The sequence below is a fragment of the Miniopterus schreibersii genome, assembly GCF_964146895.1.
Source record: "Miniopterus schreibersii genome assembly, chromosome: 10".
Lineage (NCBI taxonomy): Eukaryota > Metazoa > Chordata > Mammalia > Chiroptera > Miniopteridae > Miniopterus > Miniopterus schreibersii.
In genome coordinates, this window is record NC_138110.1 from 58,112,316 (window position 1) to 58,134,099 (window position 21,784).

Consider the following 21,784-nt stretch of genomic DNA (forward strand, 5'->3'; position numbering starts at 1 on the left):
TTCTTATCTCAAGGACTGGCTTGCTCAGAGACTGGCCACTGGTACAGATATCCCCCGAGCTGCATGGATGCCAAGCAGCCCCTGGTGGTGTGTCAGCACAACCATAGCCTCTTTAATTTGGAGTGCAAGCTGGACTGCTGTGGACAGAAATGACAGCGAGAGGCCAGCTCAAGCCCAGGCTCCCATGCCTGGCGGTATAGCGCCTACCGTGTGGTTTTCGGGGCGATGCTCTGGTCCTTATCCACAGTGGAGAGGTCCACATTTGTGATGCCGACTTCAGTGGAGATCTTGATCCTGAGCTGCAGTGACACAGAAGAAAACCGCCAAGTCAACTGGAGGATGTGCCAGCAATTAACACGCACATCCGAATTTTTCTCCTAAAGGCGAGTAAAGGCATGAAAAACTCCTAGGACAAGAAATCTTCAGTGATTTTAGTAAAAGTGACCCAGCCAGGCAGTAGTCCCACCTCTCCCATCTGGAGGCCAAAAAGTAACTCCTTGGTTCCTACCCCTTCCTCCCTTTTTGGCTTTGGCTGGACTGCGTATGTTTACCAAGAGAGAGGAGAAAACGTGAATCTTCCCTTACATCCTTTAAAGCAAGTAAGGCGAAATCCTTAAGCAGTACCTTTCAAATAATTTAAATCAAAATCAACAAGTACTCCATTCTAAGGACAGCGAATGCTTACTGAGTGTTTACCATGTGGAAGACATGACTTTAAAAAGACTCAGTCCTCACACCTCTGCAAGGCAGTGCTATTTCAGATGAGGAAACTGAGTCCATCACCTCAGGCACCTTGCTACCAGCTTCCCGGCAACACTTACTCTGTGATAAGCAGAGTGAGTCTGCCCATGAGACCAAGAAGCTATGGTGGCCACCTGTGCAGTTCATCAAGTACTTCCGGTTCTCCTGAGCACATACCTTCCCTGCCCCCCTGGAGGCACGTGTAGACTTGTGACTTGCTTTGGCCAATGAGATGTGAACTGGTGACTTCCAAGTGAAAGCTTTAAGAGCCATTGCCCTCTGACGTGGGCAATGTGCAAAGGGGGGCTTGCCCCTTCAGCCTGGGTCCTGGAGTAAGGAAAACACGAAGCAAAACCACCAGCTGACAGACTAAAGATACCTAGCATGGGCCAAAAAGACACTCTTGTTTTAAGCCACTGAAATTTAGAATTTATTGCAAGCACAAACCAGTCCACCTTGATTCTTATCATGTTTGAATTCTATACATTCCTTATAAACATCTCCACAAAGAGGAGCAAATCGATGCCAGTAAACGAATTTTTAAAAATTAAAGTAAGTATTAAATTCCAGAAAAGACAGAAAATATGCTAAATGTCTATTCATGGAGAATTTTTTATTTAAAATCTAAGTTTGAATGTGCAAATTATGCAAACCAAACCAAGGCATTTCTTATGTGCAAACATCTATAAGACCTCCAAATATTTGATAAGCCTGAATGTAATACTTAAGGAAATCTTTGCCAAATCCACTGGTTTATAGTCTAAGTCAGGATCAAGGAATAGAGACAGAGGGCTGGACAAATAACTGAAGGTTAGCTTCAGCATTTTTCTAGAATGTACTATCAAGGCGCGACAGCCTCAAGTCAAGGGCAAAGAAGAAAAATTAAAAAGGGGTAAAGATAGCTATCAAGTGACTCCTTTTAACAGCCTTCTCTTCTGCCACCATAACTATTCTGTGACAACATCAGGTTGAATAGGGGTGTGCTGTTTTGCTTAAAAAAAAACTTTTAAAAAAAAAACCTGAATGTAAAAGATTTATTATCAGAAGCTATAAGGATATTATGATCTCCTACTTTTTGAATACATGGCCACCTATTGGCAAAATTATATTTAGTATCACTGTTGAGTATTTAGTTGCCACTGAAGCTAGGCAATTGGGTGAATTATGGCAGTGGGGGAGAACGGCCGGCTTGCAGGTTGAATAAACCCCCAAGGAGAGAGCTGGGAGCCTCTACTCAGACTCTTTGGGCTCTCTGCTGAGCAAAGAGCTTCACAGCTCGTACCAGGCTCAGAAACAGAGAAGGCTTTGCTATATAAAGCTCAACTCAGAGAGGCAAAGCCACTACTTCCATTTCAAGAAAAACTGGAGTGGAGGTTCATCTGGAGCACCTAGGTGCAGAGATGGCAAGATATACTTCCTGTCCTAAAGGGAAGTATATATGCAAAGCCAAATTATCAGAGACCAGGCTGCTGCTCTAAAGGAGGGATGTACAAAGTGCCACAAAAGCACAGGAGGACTGTGACTCAAGCTGCCCTTGGGGTATCACTGGCTGGGAAGTAGAAAATGTATAGCAGGAGGTCTTAGGCAGTCCTCTAGTTTTGGGAGAGGTAGGAGTTTAGCAATACCCCATGCCATTTAAAAAATAAAAATAAAAAATCTGTCTTCACAGTTAATTACTCTGCAATCTTCATCAACATTAACTAAATAATTCCCTCTTCACTCCTGTGACTCATTCTCTTAAGGACTCACTCATTTAATTTATAAATGTGATCTTGAAATCATCCTCCCACCTAAATGTCCATAAACAGGAGAAAAGTTAAATAAATAATGGCACATGTACACTCTGAATTACTATGAAGCAATTCAAAAGAACATGGTAGATGCTCACGGACTCTTACTTTTGAATACACAGCCATCTATTGGCAGAATTATATTTAACATCACTGCCTGTCATCGCATCTAAGCAACTGGATGAATTACTGGGGCAGGGAGGGGGCGAGGACAGGAGGCCATCAAGTTGAAATAAACCCCCAAGGAAAAGGCTAGAAGCCTCTATTTTGTGACAAAAGCAAACAAAGCAAAGAATACAAGTGCTTATAGAATGATCCCTTTTGTGTAAATAAGACTAGCAGACATTCACTGATACAGGCATCCTTCTTTTAAAGTGAACAGTTAACTGTTAATAATGGATTCCTTCTGAGGAGGACTGGATTGAGGGTTTGAGAGAAGACTCTTATATTTCATTATATATCTTTTGGTAGCTTGAATTTTTTTAACTGCATGCATGTTTTACCTTTTTTTTTAAAAATAGGGATTATCTGAGTAATGAGGCTGCATGCCATATTACCTTCTCTTCTTTATTAATATTTGTGTATTTAAAAACCCACCCATTATGTATGATTTTAAAAATAATTACTCTCCCTTTCAGCAGATGGATATACACAAAGTGATGTTTAAAGACTTGTGCAAGGCTCTTCAATGTATGCTAATTATAGTGATAAGGAAGCGACCAGGTTTTTACTTAGAATCCTGACTATAAACTTGCAACAATAACATGATCACTAAGGCCTGCTAATCAAGATTCAATTGTGTTTGTTCTAAAAACATCACAAGCATTCCCAGACAATATGGACACATGGAATGACAAAAGGGCAAACTGCAGTGAACTCAAGTCATTTGGGGTTTGCAATCAGCCCTAATTTTAAAAGGCCCCTAAGTTGCAATTTTCATTATTGCACAGAAACACTGGAGGGTAGTTCTTAAACAGGAAAGTTTTTGAAAAGTCCCTCTATTCCTGAAATCTTACTACAAATGGGTCTCTGGAAACAGTGAAAAGTGTTTTTATGCTACTCTTTTAAAAGCAAATTGAGAAATAAAAATCATCCTACTTTCTTCAAAGTCCTGTTATAAAGGGTTCAGAGCAGGATCCCTGTTGCTTGGCTTCTTCCTTTAAACGAGCACTGCAAGACTAGTTTTTATAAGAGAGAGGGGGTTTGTTTAGCCACTTTAAATGCAGCTAAGCCTGTTTTACAGTAAATCATGCCAAGCCCTTTCTTTGTCTATGCTGCATGCCACATGCACCTCAAAAAATGTTTTAACTGCCCGGCCGGGCATGGCTCAGCGGTTGAGCATCGACCTAGGATCCAGGCGATCGGGGTTTGATTCCTGGTCAGGGCACATGCCTGGGTTGCAGGCTCAATCCCCAGTCGGGGGCGTGCAGGAAGCAGCTGATCAATGACTCTCTCATCATTGATGTTTCTATCTCTCTCTCTCCCTCTCCTTTCCTCTCTCTGAAATCAATAAAGATATATTTTTTTAAAAAATGTTTTAGCTACAGGAAATGCAGTCTTTATGTTGAATAATAACCCTCCTGTTTAGTTCATTACTGTCAAAATTGATGGTGCATTAGGGGCAATTGATGCTAAAGACAGTTCTAAAACCCGTGCTTCCCCTGACAGCAAGTCCAATGAGTGCTATTACAGGCCTTCCACACCAAACCACTGTTAATGCACTGTGACCAATGTCAAGCATCCCTCAGAGAGTAAACAGGACCTGCTGACCCACTCTAAGGCTGTGTGATTATTACTGAAATTACAAAGTAAAGTTGCCTATGTGACAGAGGTCAGAGCATGCACACACACAACACGCACATATAAAGCTCTAATGTAATGAAGAGGGAGAGAGATTTTGTAATGTTTACTCCATCACTGTGAAATAAAAGGACAGCAACGGCCTCAAAGGGGGCTTGTTTCACTGCAGGAATAACATCTATTAACCATTTCTGCTATTTTGTACTTCAATATTTTTCCCAATGACCACAGAAACACTTGAATAAACACCAGATTTGACGTCTCTACAAAACACCAAGCTGTTACAGTAATCAAGACAGCAAAAGCATACTATTGGTATAAGGATAAAAATACAGACTAATGAAACAGAAGTGCAAGTCTAGAAATGAATGCTTAAATTTATGGTCAACTGATTTTTGACAAGGATGCCAAGGCAATTCAGCAGGAAAAGAAGTCTTTTCAACAACTGGTGCTGGGACAATTGGCTATCCACATGCAAAAGAAGGAAGTTAGACCCGTATCACACACCATGTAAAAAAAATCAACTCAAAATGGATCAGAAACCTAAATGTAAGAGGTAAAACTACAAAATTCTTACAAGAAAACAGGAGTAAATCTTAATGATCTTGCATTAGGCAGTAGTTTCTTAGATATAACATTTAAAACACAAGCAGAGAAAGAAAAATAAATTGGACTTCATAAAAATTAAAATTCTTCGTGTTTCAAAAGAAGACAAGGGAAAAGACAGCCTACAGACTCTGAGAAAGTATTTGCAAGTCATGTATCTCATAAAAGACTTGTACCCAGAATATAAAAAGAAGTGCCACAGAATTTTCGTAGTTAGTTTACATGTACCATGAGATGAAAAAGGTTGAAAAATGATTACTTTCATAATTATCCATATTTATGCATATAACCATGTATAAATATGGCTATCATAAAATTAATATTGAGTGAAAACAAGCAAATTGCAAATGGAACATATAGTATAATGCAATGTATAAATTTCAAGAAGATGCAAATCAATGCAATATATTGTTTAAAAATACATACTATATGTGTGGCAGAAATGCAAAAACTGGCACTGGAACGATAAACCCCAAATCTGGGGGAAAAGAAAAGAAAAAGTGTTTGAGAAATACAGCGAGCGTGAATTTAATCCCCAGGGGTTTTATTTCTTTCTCCAAAAATGGAGCAAGTACAGCAAAATGTTAGGGTATGAAAATGATGAGTAGCCGGTAGGTACATGAGGATTCATTGTATTATTCTGTTCTTTTCTGTGTATTTAAAATAGTGCATACTAAAAAATAAAATTAAGTTCTATGGAAGCCGATGAACGGGCAACATTTGAACTGAACCTTACAGGATGAGTAGTTCAGCATATGAGTAAGGAAGGGAAGAGCATTTGGTGGAGGAACAAGTGAAGTCCAAAGGCATGAGTATATTTGGGGACCAGTATGCAGTCAAGAGCAGCTAGAACTGAGGGGCTGGGGATGCACCCACACTGAAGCATATGCATGTGTCTTGTAGAGGAACCTTCTAAGCCATGCTGAGGAGTCTAGACCTCACTCATACACTAGAGAACCAATGAAATGTTTAAGCAGATGTGATTTTACCATTCTAGTGGCACATAAGAAAAATTAACTGAAAGGGGCAGAGATCAAAGACAATGAAACTAGTTAGAAACTACTTTATCGGTCTAGATAGAGAATATAGGGCTCTACCCGCGTAGGAACACCAGGGCTGAAGAACAAAGGGCTCATGCAAAGGACATTCAAAGGTGGAATCAACAGACTTGGTGGCTGACCAGAAGTTAGAGTGGAAACAAAGGAAGAGGTTAAGAATGACTGTAACATAAGGGGATGGCACTTAAACTGGGTATGTTGTTACCAAGATTGTAAAGGCAGAAGGAAGGAAAGGTTTCAGACAACAAAGGGAAAAAAAATTGCCTTTTAATGTGTTCAGTTGTAAATAAGGTCCCCTAAGGAAGGAAACTAAAATGGAAAGAACCTAGATATTAAAGGTTAAAGGTACACACTAAAATAGTTCCTATCTAAATTTTGTGTTAATGAATGGACTAGGACCAGATGTCTCATGCCCAAAATGGTCAGACATGAGGTAGAAAAAGGGCAGAGACTATAGTTCCAGAATAATATCTTCCTTTCTGCCAAACTTTAAATATTAGTGTGTAATCTACCTATGTTAAGTAATGCCCCACTTTTGAAAAGGTCAAACTTTCCAGCTGCCTTGTCCTACCATTAAAAAAAAAAAGTGAATGTCACAGAAGCCAACCTGAGAAGCTCTCCAAAGGCCAAATCTGGGATAATATGAGCAACAAAATAAATGATAGCAGTGGATCATAATCTACAGAGTAAAATAAATATTCATGAGTCCAAAGTGTTATAAATAATTGAATAAATAAATTGGGGGAGAGGTAGGTTTTTTTGTGTGTGTTTTTTTTACCATAGAATTCCAATTAATAAATGTAGAAGAAATGAAAGAAAGAGAAAATCACCTTTTGGCAAGTACCATATTACAAATTGTTGCATACAGATCATAAGGACATTTGCAGAGTCTCAAGGTATCACTCCACCAGATACTTAATTAAAAACCAGAAAACCAGCAACTTTACAGTGGAGAAACCTAGCAGACACCACCTTCACCAAGTGATCAAGATTAACATATCAATATATACTTCTGTTTAACAGGAGGCACTCAAAAGGGCAGAGCATCACTTTTGGAGTATTCTTGCAAAAAAGTATGACCTAAATTATGAGGAAACTTCAGACAAATGCAAAATGAGGAACATTTTGCAAAGTAACTAGCCAGTACTCTTAAAAGGTGTCACAGTAATGAAAGACAAACTATCCTAATCGGAGAGGGCTAAAGAGACATGACAACTAAAGGACTATGTGATCCTAGGCTGAATCCTGGACCAGAAAAGGGACATTAGTGGGATAACTAGTGGAATTTTAATTAAAGCCTATGGACTAGTTAATAGTATTATATCAGTATTAATTTCCTGGTATTGACAATTATATTAGTTATACAAGATGTTAACATTTGGGGAAGCTGGGTAAAGGGTATATAAGAATTCCTCATATTATTTTTGCAGCTTAAGTTTGAAATTATTTCAAAATTTAAAAAAATTAATTTAAAAATGTGAGTAGAAAATGATATTTGATGAAGGAAAGAGATGTTACAAAAGCATATATTTAACTATTCAGGAAAGGCACAGTACTCTCTAAGTTCCCCTGACCCAACAGAGTGCATGGCAGTGCAGTCAAGTAGAAGCAGCAAAGAACAGGGGCAGAAACATTGAGAAATGACAGTTGAAAGGAGAAAGTAGTATCATAAAAAGGCCAGCTGCTACAGCTGCACTGGGCTCTGTGGCCTCTAGGCTACCTCCTCTATTCACCAGGGCACACTAACTAAATCAGTACTATACAGGGGATCCACCCAAGTATACGCTGGATGACCTTGGACCAGTTACTCTACCCCTTTGAGCCTCATCTATGAAATGAAGATGACTCCACCCATTTCTTATGGTTGTTCTAAGAATAACATAATGCACAAAAAAGCACATAGAACTGTATTTCTCATGTCATAGGCATTCAATAAAGGGTTCATACGATGATCCTAATTCAGAATAAGAAAAGGCTAAACTATATCCCATAGTTTAAGAAAATAAGAAAGTGCATAATTCATCACACGTGTCTACCCAAAAGGTTAAAATGAAAGCCACAGTGCCTGAAGGGGTAAACTTCAATTAGCTAAGAAAACTACTAATGCAAAATACCTCATTCCCACAAAGCATCAGATAAATGAGGCATAGCTTTCCATCCCTAAAACCACTTGGATCGTCAACACAGCTAGAGTCAGCTAAACATCTGAAGCACATTTCCTTTAAAAAGATTACCAATTTTCTTTTGTACTATACACAGAGAGCTCACTACAATGCTATCACTCGATGCTTTTCATTGTCTAATTAGCATCAAGTACTGTTCTCAATCTATCAAGGCTCACCACACAAAACATTTTAAGAATACTTACACCTCAGTGGAATTATGGGTGATTTTTATTTTTTCTACTTCCCCAATTTTAAGTAAATTATTAATGATAAATTATAATGGATGTGAATTAATTTATAAGTAAAAGAAAACGCACTAAGATTAAGTTCTTGGCTAAGTCTGTCAAACAGCATATTTCAAACCTATCCCTCTTTTTAATGTAGTCACATGAACATGGTCACAAAGTGAAGTCACTGTACCAGACAATTAATGCCGTGTGCCTATTTGGTCATTTCTCTGGATATATCAACATGGCAACAGGGATGACAAGTAAAGTACTTACCTCTACACTATTTGCAATATAACGGTTGTCACCTTCAACTTTGACAGAGAAGTCATAATAACCACTGGACAACTTGACATTCACAAAATTTAGTTCAAAAACATCCCTGTTAAGAATGACAGCAGGGTTAGCAAGCACTCACATGGGAAAGTCATAAATGTAACAAATGGGATGCAAAGGGAGGCACTCCCTGAGACAGTCGAGAACTACACCACTTCCTTTTCTTTGTATTAATACTCGCCCAAGAATATTTTTTCCACTGATTTTTAAAGAGAGGGTGGAAGGAAGGGGGGGGAAGAGAGAAAGAGAAAGAGAAAGGGAGAGAGAAAGGGGGAGAGGGAGAGGGAGGGGGAGGGGGAGGGGGAGGGGAAGGGGGAGAGGGAGGGAGGGAGGGAGAGAGAGAGAGAAAGGGAGAGAGAAAGAGAGAAAGAAAAAGAGAGAGAGAGAGAGAGAGAGAGAGAGAGGGAGGGAGGGAGGGAGGGAGGGAGGGAAGGAAGGAAGGGGAGAGGGAGAGGGAGAGGGAGAGGGAGAGGGAGAGGGAGAGGGAGAGGGAGAGGGAGAGGGAGAGGGAGAGGGAGAGGGAGAGGGAGAGGGAGAGGGAGAGGGAGAGGGAGAGGGAGAGGGAGAGGGAGAGGGAGAGGGAGAGGGAGAGGGAGAGGGAGAGGGAGAGGGAGAGGGAGAGGGAGAGGGAGAGGGAGAGGGAGAGGGAGAGGGAGAGGGAGAGGGAGAGGGAGAGGGAGAGGGAGAGGGAGAGGGAGAGGGAGAGGGAGAGGGAGAGGGAGAGGGAGAGGGAGAGGGAGAGGGAGAGGGAGAGGGAGAGGGAGAGGGAGAGGGAGAGGGAGAGGGAGAGGGAGAGGGAGAGGGAGAGGGAGAGGGAGAGGGAGAGGGAGAGGGAGAGGGAGAGGGAGAGGGAGAGGGAGAGGGAGAGGGAGAGGGAGAGGGAGAGGGAGAGGGAGAGGGAGAGGGAGAGGGAGAGGGAGAGGGAGAGGGAGAGGGAGAGGGAGAAAGAAAGAAAGAAAGAAAGAAAGAAAGAAAGAAAGAAAGAAAGAAAGAAAGAAAGAAAGAAAGAGAAAAAGAAAGAAAGAAAGAGAGAAAGAGAGAGAGAAAGAGAGAGAGAGAGAGGGAGAGAGAGAAAGAGAAAGAGAGGGACACACACATTGACTGGTTGCCTCACACACACTCCCTAATGGGGCGGAGATCAAACCTGCAACCCAGGTAAGAGCCCTTGACCAAGAATCAAACCCAAGACCCTTCGGTGAGCCGGCTGACGCTCTAACCACTGAGAAACACAAGCCAGGGCTATACCACTTCTTCACTCTTGATTATGATGTGGGGAAAACTTTAAAAACAATTAAAAAGAAAAAACTCAAGTCTCAAAAGTCTTCTTTTCCTTTGTTTCCCCTCTCAGCTCCTAAAATCCCACCTCCCTGGGTAGCCTTCCACACTGAATGCCAAACAGGTGAGCCTATAGTATGATCCCCATTATGTTAAAAAAAAAAAAAAAAAAAAGAGTGAATTCTTAACTCTAACTACATAACAAAATCTTCAATGTTTTTTACCATTCCACTGATCATTCCTAAAAATGATTTTGCTTTTTTATTTTACATTATTGCCTATATATCTTTATGACTAAGAATTACATTTTCTAAAACTCAAAGTTCCTCATCTCATTAACTTACAAATTTAACATACAACAAAGTTTCACATAAAAGTGACCTTTTAAAAATTTTCACATAAAAGTGACCTTTTAAAAATTTACATAACAATAATATGCAGCCATTAAAAATAAAGCTGCAAAAGAATATTTAATCCTATGGGAAAATGGTCATGACACACTGTTACAGATAAAGCATAATCTTAATTCAATTTAAAATATATATTTATATGCATGGAAAAAAGCCAATAAAAAAGATAGCAAAATGTTAATAGCAGTTATCGCTTAGTAGAATTATGGGTGACTTATATATAACAATGACAAGATAGAAACAACCATAGAATTTTGATACCTGTAGGTCAAATTTACCTAACCAAAGTTTAGGTAAATTAGGTTTTATGATCTTGGTAATATCTACATTAATCAGGGTTATTTTTGCTGCAAGCTAACTTTCCAAAACAAGTTTATTGGCACCTGAAAAAAATATGCTCAGGACTTACCCTACAGGGGTGAAAGAGGTCTTCTGGAGGACAGTAGCTCTGGAAGCAACGGATTTAGCATGTTCTAGTTTAACAGTGGCCTGAGTCAGAGGCTGGGACAGAACATTGGTGACCTGCAACTGGAAATACATTAAAAAATTATCTGTAGCAACCAAGGCTGAGGGAATACAGAATTTTGTTCTGGGGTGCTTTATCTAAAGGAAGTAAGCTCTGCAGAAGAAACACCTCATTTTAGGAAATCTTCACTGACCTTTGGTCTATTGTTTATTAGAGAGCAAATACAGGAAAACAATTATATTGAGAATGGGATAGATTATAGAATGTTAGAGGTGGGGAGGACCTTAAAGATGATCTTGCCCAAGGGATCTCATCTTTCAGATAAGGAAACTAGAGCCCAGAGAAAGAGAATGACTGGCCCCAGATCACACAGTTATGTTACCTTCTTTCTGGTCCCTGTTCTACCCACTCTACTAAAGTATCTTTAAAAATATGTATTAGCAAGAAAAATACTTCAGGAAAATATGGGCAATGAGAAAATTAAAAAAATATGGATAACATTAATAATTATCATTTGTTGGAAGTAAACTATTTACCAGATACAACACTAGGTCCTTTATTTTCCCATCAATTGTCAGAAATAGATAGCTTACTCTCTATTTTACAGATGAAGAAACTGAAGCCACAAGAGGTTAAGGGACTGCTAAAGGCCACATTGCCAATTAAGTGGTTTGTCTAGGAAAGCGATTTTCAACCTTTTTCATTTCATGGCATACATAAACTAATTACTAAAATTCTGCAGCATACCAAAAAATATTTTTTTGTTGATTTGACAAAAGAAATCGGTATAATTTTGATTTGATTCACTCACACTGGATGGCTATGGTTATGTTGGTGGTTGTCATTTTTTTAATTTGACAATCTAAAGAAAAAGAGGTCAGTGCCCCTAACTAAATAGTCAGGTAGCGCATGTTTTAAAAATTCTTGTGGTGCCTGGCCAGGCGTGGCTCAGTGGTTGAGCGTTGACCTGGGATCCAGGCGATTAGGGTTCGATTCCCGGTCAGGGCACATGCCCAGTTGTGGGCTTGATCAATGACTCTCTCATCATTGATGTTTCTGTCTCTCTCTCTCCGTCTCCTTTCCTCTCTCTGAAATCAATAAAGATATATTTAAAAAAAAAAAAAATTCTTGTGGCACAGTGGTTGAGAATCACTGGTCTAGGACTCAAACCCCAGTGTAGCCTCAAAGCCAGTCTTTTTCTCCTTTGCTCTCTTAGCAGCCCGTGCCTCATGGTAAATTACGTTAACCAGGTTATTTCTCATCCCGGTCTTTGCTGAGGGATATAGGTTGTAAGCAGGGGGAGGAGAGGCAATTCTGAAGAGCCACCAAAGTAGAATTGATGGGACAGATGGAACTGTCCAATGTGGAACCGCAAGGTTTAGATATAAAATGCTTCGTTTCTTATAAAGATCTCAGCTTACCAGTGATTTCCAAACAACAGCAACAAAAGCCTCATTTGTGGTGAAATCTCTAAGCAAATTCAAGAATGGTGCATTGGCTCTGTTCAGAGAGTTAATATAATAGAAAAGTCTATGCTTACCGCTGAGTGCTTACAATGGAGAAACAGAAAGATACCCTATCAACACCAGGGAGGAAGAAACCAGATATTTAACAACTATAATACCAAAAGTACTCGGGAATTTAATAGGCTGTCTTAAAATAATGTATTTAGAAAGTTTTGGTGTTGAAAAATGCATTTTAGAAGCAAGACTTCTTTATACATCTGGAGTTATGAACCCAGAAATGCAATTTTCTTGCGCTTAATTTATTGAAAGCCTTATTATTTAAAATTCTCTAGGAAAAAAAAGTACATTTTTGACAGATTTAAGGTTTTTTCTTACTAGCTCACCCAGCAGTCACGTCCCATTTCCAGGCTAAGGGAATAAGCCCCACTCTACATTACTGGGTATGTCCTCATGGGTGACAATCAGCTGTGCAGCAATCTTTAAATTTCTGAAAGCTCTACACTGGAAGTGGCAAACAGGGCAGCAGTTTTGGGAATGAAGGGCATACCCGCAGGATTGCCTGTTCATGAGTGCTGGAAGGAGAGCCCTCGGATACAACCACAACAGGCACATGGTAGCGATTCTGGGAGAGCGCAGCGGCAGCAGAGGCCACACTGAAGGCTTCTGAGACCGAGTCAAAGTTCTTCTTGCTAAAGATCGTATTCATCAACTGGATGACCTGCTCCTGAAAGAGAAGGGAAATGCAGCTTACAATCTGCCTCCAGCAGGAGGCGGGAGGGCGACCCGTCCATCCCCAGCTGGCTCAAGTCACTCCTTATCTGTTTCTAGGTGTTCGCACTGGAAGTCTTTTCGCCACTAATCCAGACTGGTAGTTGGGGAAAAAGCAAATATTCTTCATTTAAGTTTAAAACTTAGATTTGGTTATTTGTTTTTTCCATCTTCCAGTACAAACTGAAATGCTTGCATTTATTTGTCAACCATTTATTAAATGCTTACTAGACAAATGCAAGGCACCTATAGGTAACTACTGAGATATGAAAGTATATTATAAAATACACAAAACAGTAACCACCTGTTCAATCTCTACATATGCCAGGTACTGTGGCAGGTGCTTTACATGCATTAACTCAAACCTTGACAAAAAACTGATATTATCAATGTTTTGCAAATAAGGAAACTGAGTCTAAAGGAGGTTAAGTAACTCCTATAAATTATAACATTTTTAAAAAAAGCAAGACCAAAATACACATGTAGGTCTGTTTGTCCCTAAAGTTCATTCTTTCCTGATTCCTCTCACCCTCCTAGCTAAGCTACCTCCCTTCTCAGCCCACCTCTAAGCAGAACACTGGGGCTAAGTCTGTATTTACAAGACCAAGCCTTACAGCCAAAATGTACATTAGAAAGAAACTAAAATGCTCTCCATTAAGAACTAATGGGCTGCTTAGAGGAGAAAACTGAAAGCAATTTTTTTAAAAAAGTGGAACCTAAAAGGCATTATTAAAATTCCGGAGGCTGTTTACTTGGAGGAAAAATTTTCCATTTCAATCAGTTTTGTTTTTTAAAATCTACCATCTAACAAAAAAGCTCCCTTGTTCCCGACAGTGTTATTCATAGTCGATGTGAAATAATTTTCTTTAATTGTACCAATTACATTTTTCCATCACTAGGCTGTTGACATGTTAAAATGGGTGACTATTCACCAGACCGATTATGTGAAAAGCAGTGACAGCAAAATTACTCCATCCAAGTACCTGATTACTAGAAGCTGGGGAACGAAGTAAGAAAACGTGTAAGTGGTACACAAAGAGTATCACCAATTTATCTAACACACTGTGTATAAGAGCCCTAAATGTTTTGCATCCTAAGACCCACATTCCTGCATTTTAACCCAAAAACAGAAATTAAAAGACACTATATCTCTAGAACTCCTACACTTGGGATGAAGGAAAAGACAACATAAGAATGCCAATACATGAATAAATTATTAGATCACTTCCTCCATAGAAAATATGAAATTAATTCAAATTACACAGGCAGATAATCAGTTACAGTTTACTTGAAGAAACTCAGCACAGAACTCCTAATGCATAAAAGAAACTTCTAACTTGAAACCCAAATCTCTCCTCCTAAAATTAAAGCAGCAGCAGCTTTAGGTCAAGGGTGGTGACCTTCCCACAAACAAGGGGTACAAAGATAGTGCTACTCCAAAAGACTTCCCACAGACATTCCAACTAAAGGGTCTTTCAGGTTAACAAGCTCCTCTTGAAAAAGAAAAGAAGAATTAACTCTTCGTGGATGTCTGGTAGACACACAAGCCTCTCAGTGAACTATGTCAGTCAACAAAGATTTAGTCATTGCTAAATGAGGGAGGAGGGAAAACAGGCAATTCTGAAGTAGAGGGCACTTATCAAAAGAGACAAAGAGAAAGATCTGCATGGGCCACCAACGTGGAAAGCATTCTTGAGACAAACGGGAGTTATCAGGAAGAAAAGGGAGGTGAAACAAGAGCAATACACTTGGCCTTCTTGTCACTACCTCATGACATGTCCGTACCCCATTTGAAGCAAGTGTAACGATCTGTTTACATGTCTCTCCCACTGACAACCAGTTTCTTCAGGACAGGCATTACATTCTTTCTATTTCTCATTCTTAATGCCTAACCCAAGACACAGTGACTACATCCAAGGCCCTCTCTGGAAAAAGCTTTCCTGAGCAGATTAAGTCAACAATTCCTTTGGGATTCACTCCTGAGAACTGTTAGACAGGCACCTCCTTAATGGATGGTTGGGTTCCCACATGGTCCATGAGCTTGTAGGTGGCAGCCACAAATAATGCAGTTGTTTCCAGTCCTTCTTCAAACTGAAGATACACACCTCCCAGTTCATCCAGGCGAGCAACAAGGTCCTGTCACAACATGGAAGCATGTTGGAAGTCAAGTGATAACAGAAATGAGAGTGCCGACAGTTCTGAGAAATCTCACTCTGAATTTGGAGACCACCTCAGTCCCTTAGTATTTCTCAAAAAAAGGTGCTTATGTGGAAAGTAAAGTATATTGTATAGGCATCTGAGAGAACAGTGTCCTCTGCAGCTCTGTGAGTGTGCCTTCCCTGACCCCTTGTACTCCAGTCCAAGCCCAGGAGGCATGGCACTGAAGGCACCAGGGGCTACGGGCAGAGGCCAGTGGGCCAGGCTGCAGTGCACCCAGGAAGCATCGTGACACAGATGGATTCCAAGGCCATTCATTTGGATACAAGCTACAGGGCTGAGCATTTCTCTTTCCTATTCAGTGCTCTAAGGATGAAGAGAGACATACTGCTCTCCTGGACAACATGATGAGGCAGCTAATTTGCCTACAGAGCATCTAGTAATGACACTGACAAGCTGCCTGTCATCACTGGCTATGCAATCCATGATCAGCAGGAGGTCCTGGGCACTGGAAAAGATAAAGTAATAATAAAAACCACAGTGACCGTCCAGCCAGCATGGCTCAGCAGTTGAGCATCAACCTATGATCCAGGAGATCGCAGTTCGATTCCCGGTCAAGGTACATGCCCAGGTTGCAGGCTCAACTCCCAGTAGGGGACCATGCAGGAGGCAGCCAATCAATGACTATCATCATTGATGTCTCTCTCTCTCTCTCCCTTCCTCTCTCTGAAATCAATAAAGACATATTAAAAACAAAGAAAAAACACACCCAGTGACCACTTGCTGAGCACCTATTATGTACTAGGCACTTTAGCACCTCACTTGTTCCTACAACCACCATCAAAGGAAACTGAGGCTCAGATATTAAATAATTCGTCTACAAAGTAGTAAGTGGTAGAAAAAAAAATTTGAATTTCTGGTTTTTAGGCTCTAAAAAATCCTGGACTATGGAACTATACCTACAAAAGACTGGAAAAGTAGTCTGCTGCCTAACTGATATGGTAACTATACTAGCCTAACAAGTACTCCCTAGGACATTGCTGTGACACAAAGAACATAAGTGTGCCATGAATATGAAAAGAAATATAACTGGCTGTAACAAATCATACATGTCTATCTGCAAAGCTCTTCCAAAGAGTTTCAAAGACAGGAGCTAGGAAATTTCTTTGGCAAAATAAATTCACACCTCAATCTCTTCCACGATGCTCCTCAGGTCAGCCTGCTGGGACAGGTGGGATGCCGTCTGCAGCGCCTGGACTGTTCTGGAAGGTAAAAAGTAGAACACTAATGAATGGCAAGTCTCCTTTCATCTACTCACCCCTTCCTGTATTGGGAAACCTTCATAAATATCCTACTTTTTTTTTTTATATGTCTTTATTGATTTCAGAGAGGGGAAGGGAGAAGGAGAGAGATAGAAACATCAGTGATGATAGAGTCATTGATTGGCTGCCTCCTGCACGTCTCCTACTGGGGGGTCAAGCCCGCAACCTGGGCATGTGCCTTGACTGGGAATCGAACCGCAATCTCCTGGATCCTAGGTCAATGCTCAACTGCTGAGCCACGCTGGCTGGGCACAAGTATCCTACTCTTATTCTTTAGAAGTATAGGATGGTCAACCTTTAAGGAGCTTATTTCAATCTCGTTAGGAAAGATGTGACAAAGACCAGTACATTATAAATATCATTACTGCTAGAAAGAAGGCAATCCTAATGGCATCACATACAGAACACGGAGGCTAGGTCAAGTGTAAAAGAGACACCTAAGGGAGGACAGGAATCAATCTGACCAAGGTCTATGTGGCAGAAGTCAGCTCCCTGTTAATTTTCTTCTTTTCTTACTCCAAGAACGAAGAAATACTGTAGAATCCACATATGTAGATTGCTGGGTAGAATTTGGAATAACTTTTCTGAAACCACAGTAATGCAACATGAGCATGAAATGTTCAGTAAAGATGTGCTGAATAACTTAATAATATATTGTATACATCTTTCCATGAGTATATATAAATGTACTTCATTCTTTTTTTTTTAAATAAGATTTTTAAATTGATTTTGAGAGAGAGAGGAAGGGACAAGGAGAAAAAGAGAAAAATATCAATGTGAGAATGAAACATTGATCAGCTGCTTCTTGCAAGCCCCCTACCGGGGACTGAGCCCACAACTCGGGCATGTGCCCTGACCTGGAAGAGAGCTGGCAACCTTTTGGTGCACGGGACAACACCCAACCAACTGAGCCTAAACAGCCAGGGCAAATGTACTTCATTCTTATTAACAATAACATAGTATTTCACTGCTCAGATGTACTATAATTATGTCCAATTGATAAGCTTAATGTCCAATTAATAAACATTAAATGTTTTACTAGGTCATACAATACTGTAATGATAACTCTTACTCATATAGATAGATATTTTTTTAAATTCACTGAATTGAAATTCACATAGCCACTTGAAAGTGAACAATTCAGTGGCATTTAGTGTATTTCACACTGTTGTGCAATCACCACTTCTATCTAGTTCCAAAATATTCCCATTAATCCAAATTAAAACTCTGTGCCCTTTAAGCAGTTTCTTACACACACACACACACAAACACACACACACACACCTGCCCCAGCCTGTGGCAACCACCAATCTGAGTTCTGTCTTTATGAATTTACCATTCTGGATATTTCATATACGTGGAATCCTACAATATATGATCTTTTGTGCCTGGTTTCTTTCACTTAGCATGTTTTTAAGGCTCATCCATGTTGTAGCACATGTCAGTATTTAATCATTTTTTTTAAACAGCTAATTCATATATTTTTATCCACTTATGAGTGTATTTATGTAAGATAAACTTTTTTAAATTAAATTTATTGGGGTGACACTGGTTAATAAAAAGATAACCTTTTAAAGGTAGAATGTGGTAGGTACGTGCACATCGGATTTTTTATTAGATTATATTCTCTTAATGGAGATAACTTGGAAAATATAAATGGTGCTTTTCTGGGTGGAATGGAGAAAAAGTGAGGACCCCTGGTGGTTAAGCAAACTGCTGCTCAACCTGGGAATGGCTCCCTAATTCCCAAGAGAGGATTGGGCCTTTGTCTAAAAGCACCATTTATTAAGTCAATGCGTTGGGGAATGTACAGTGAGAATTTGTCTGCTTTCATCAAGATCACAACAATTCAGATTCCCTCCATGGAAAACTAATTCCATTAGGATGACAAGTTGGAACACAAGAGTCACAATTCATGGAAAGGGAAGCTTCAGAGTTTTCAACAACTCCTATGGGATGCCTGTTGCTATAATGCACTTGAGAAAATAAAACCTGAATTTTCAAACAAGATAAAAATCCCACATCTACCCATGATCAACACTGAGCCCAGATGAGGATGCTAAGATTACCCTAGAAAGAACTTTTCAATTAAAATATTATTTTTCTCTTCTTTGGAATAAGTAAGCATCATGCTGGTAACAACCTCACAAGTTTCTAGAATGAAATTAATCCACTTAGTGTTTGAAAAGTTTTGTCACTGGCTTTAATTACTGTTACACAGGCAGCAATTTCTTTCCCTCTAGAGTACTCTATTCAAACACTAAGAAAGCAGATCCTGTCTCAGCAGATGATTCAAATAAATTGGGTTATGGGAGACCACAATGGCATCTTTTCAGAGGCTTCATTCAAACCTAAAAATAATTTTTTCCCATTCTAGACAAGTTTATGAACATTCATTTCCTAGAATGTGTCCACTTAAATGTAGAAGGCCCATTTAGAAGAGTCCTAATTTATATCGAATTTCATTAAACAGGGCAAATTAGTAGTAGTATTACATAAGGCATCCTGCCAGTTGGATATTCACAATAACCCTATGAGACAGACCTCATTTTCTGTTTTACATATGAGGTTTAGGGGGGTTTAAACAGCCTGCTCATGGTCACAGAGGTATTAAGTAGAAGAGTTTGGATTTGAACACAGTTCTATCTGAGCCCAAGTGTGTGCTCTTCCTACCTGTAAGCTTTCTACAAGAGAATCGAAACACAAAAGTATAGTTTCAGCCTTTATTAACTCTTATTAACCTACCATGTGCCAGGCTCTATAAGCAATGCAAATAAAGAAGCTTATAATTTAATACATAATTACAATACAACCAAGGAAGTAATCAGCTCTCCAAGGTACCTAACAAGGAAATGCCCTAGAAGAGAAGGGAACTCTATTTGTTGCATGCCCACTAAGAGCCAGGCACTGCACTAAGCTCTTCGTATATTATCTCATTTAATCCTGACCTTTGTTCTATGATGTAAGAATTATTGGTCTCATTTTACATATGAGGTTCTGATAGGTTAGTAACTTGCCTAAAGTCACACAGCGAGGAAGGAACAGAACTGGTGTTCAAACCCAAATATAACTGACTCCAAAACGGATGTATTTTCTTTGTACTTTTTCCTGTTCTGGGGTTTTAGGAGGGAGATTTTCTTTTTGGCTCAGAAGGAAATGGAAAGGTTTTTCTATAGAAGGAGGCATTAGAGAGAGAGGCACTGACAGTGATATCATGGCATGAGATGGTGGTGATTGGAGAGACATTTCACAAGGAATTATGAGATCAAAATAATGTAACCTAAAACCAAAGGACCAAGCACTGGGCAAAACGTGTACAAAACCTAAGCCCTAGGAAAAGAATTAGCCCAACGTCACTGATTACTGGCCACGTGAATATAAAGAGGGTGTGAGAGAGACAGAGAGGGGGTTCACTGACTGTGAACCCTGCCTTTAACAGAGCTTCAAACTTAGAAACATTCTGATTCTTAGCAAAATAGTGATAATAATAATACCACCACACACACACACAAACGTGGGAAACAACTGAACTATTCTGCAATAGGGAATTTGTGTTACAACCTCTTGTTAAACAATTAACAGGAATCCAGGTGCTCTACTCTGTTTCAGGGGTTGCAGTTAAAAGGGGGACACACAGAAAACAAAAACTACATATACTGTTTTACATGAGGAGCTTCAGTGTTTTTAAAAAACTATATATACTATCACTTTTTAAAAAAAATTTATCTTTATTGATTTTAGAGAGAGGAAAGGAGAGGGAAAGAGAAACATCAATGATGAGAGAGTCATTGATCGGCTGCCTCCTGCACTACTAGGGGTCAAGCCCACAACCCGGGCATGGGCCCTAACCGGGAATCAAACCTCGATCTCCTGGATCATATGTCGATGCTCAACCACTGAGCCACGCCGGCTGGGCAATTTTTTTTTTTAATCCTCACCCGAGAATATTTTTTCTATTGCTTTTCAGAGTGAGTGGAAGGAAGTGAAGAGAGAGGACAGAGGAGAGAGGAGAGAGGAGAGAGGAGAGAGGGAAGGAGGGAGGAAGAGAGAGAGGGAAACATCGATGTGTCTGATTGGTTGCCTGCCGCATGAGCCCCGACCAGGGCTGGGGATCGAGACTGCAAACAAGGTACGTGTCCTTGGCCAGAATTGAACTCAGGACCCTTCAGTCCACAGGACACTCTAACCACTGAACTAAACCAGCTAGGGCTGTACTATCACTTTTAAGTTAGGTCAGTGTCTTAAGTCAGTTACAACGTTTAAATTTATAATGAACAGGAAAGCTGCTCAAAGTTCTTTTCCTATAAGGTACTTATGTTTCACCTAAGCCTTTTGCAGAGCAGAAAAATATGATTTCTAGAATAGTCTTTCCTCTGAGCACCCATTTTTCCCACCAGGTGCTATCTCTCACAACTTCAAGGAATCCCATAAGCGTTCCTTCAGTGCAGAACCTCTACTGCTGACAGCACACCGTCTCTGGGCCAAGCCCCAAGAACAAGAGACACACCTACGTGGCTCACTGGCCTCACTCTCCCTCAGTGGTCTCCTACCCTTGCTGCAGCCTCTAACTTCAAAAGGAAACTTTGTATCTCTGTGCAGCAGTGTGTTTTTGCATCTGCCTTCTGCCTGAGCAGCTTGGAGAAGACAGTTTCTAGGTGAGCTGCATGAGGACAGGGACCTTACCTGTCTTAGTGCAACAGCACCTGGGACATAGTAGATGACCAGAAAATATTTGCTGAACCAATAGATAAACCCTCTTAGCATAGTACCCAACACATGAAACCTGAGAAATACTTGAGATGACTCACGCCAGCACAGTCTCTTCCTTGCTGAGGCGAGCAGTAAGGGCACTGAGTGCTTCTTGGGAAGCCAAGGGAAGGCCAAAGCCGCTCAGGGCTGCAACTGCATGGTAGATCTGGGTAACAGACGAGTCTTCACTGACAGCTGCAAGGAGCAGATCTTTGGTCTCATTTGAAATAGAGATCTAAGAAAGGATTGGCAAACAAAGAGTTTTAGAACTGCTGCTGGCAATTAGTGGCAGGCATGCCAAAGATGGCACACAGAGCAACTGCCAAAGCCACCCACTTAGCACATGATCATTCCCCCCGAGTACTCAGTGCGTAGAACTAAATGTTTTAAAACCTTAACACAATACTTGAAAAAGTTCTGCAAGTCACTTGTCTCTTTCTATGTTCAA

General features: G+C 40.2%; 1 protein-coding gene across 2 annotated transcripts in view; it reads right to left on the reverse strand.

Moving 5' to 3' along the window:
• RPN2 (ribophorin II) overlaps positions 1 to 21,784 on the reverse strand; it is a 51,911-nt gene that overhangs the window by 15,973 nt on the left and 14,154 nt on the right. For both annotated transcript variants that reach the window (XM_081149783.1, XM_081149782.1), the window contains exons 4-10: positions 21,396 to 21,571; positions 16,452 to 16,527; positions 15,110 to 15,244; positions 12,888 to 13,064; positions 10,818 to 10,936; positions 8,664 to 8,769; positions 208 to 299 (exon numbers count right to left, since the gene is read on the reverse strand). In XM_081149783.1, coding sequence (XP_081005909.1) covers positions 208 to 299; positions 8,664 to 8,769; positions 10,818 to 10,936; positions 12,888 to 13,064; positions 15,110 to 15,244; positions 16,452 to 16,527; positions 21,396 to 21,571 — 881 coding nt within the window. The remainder of the gene's footprint in view (positions 1 to 207; positions 300 to 8,663; positions 8,770 to 10,817; positions 10,937 to 12,887; positions 13,065 to 15,109; positions 15,245 to 16,451; positions 16,528 to 21,395; positions 21,572 to 21,784) is intronic.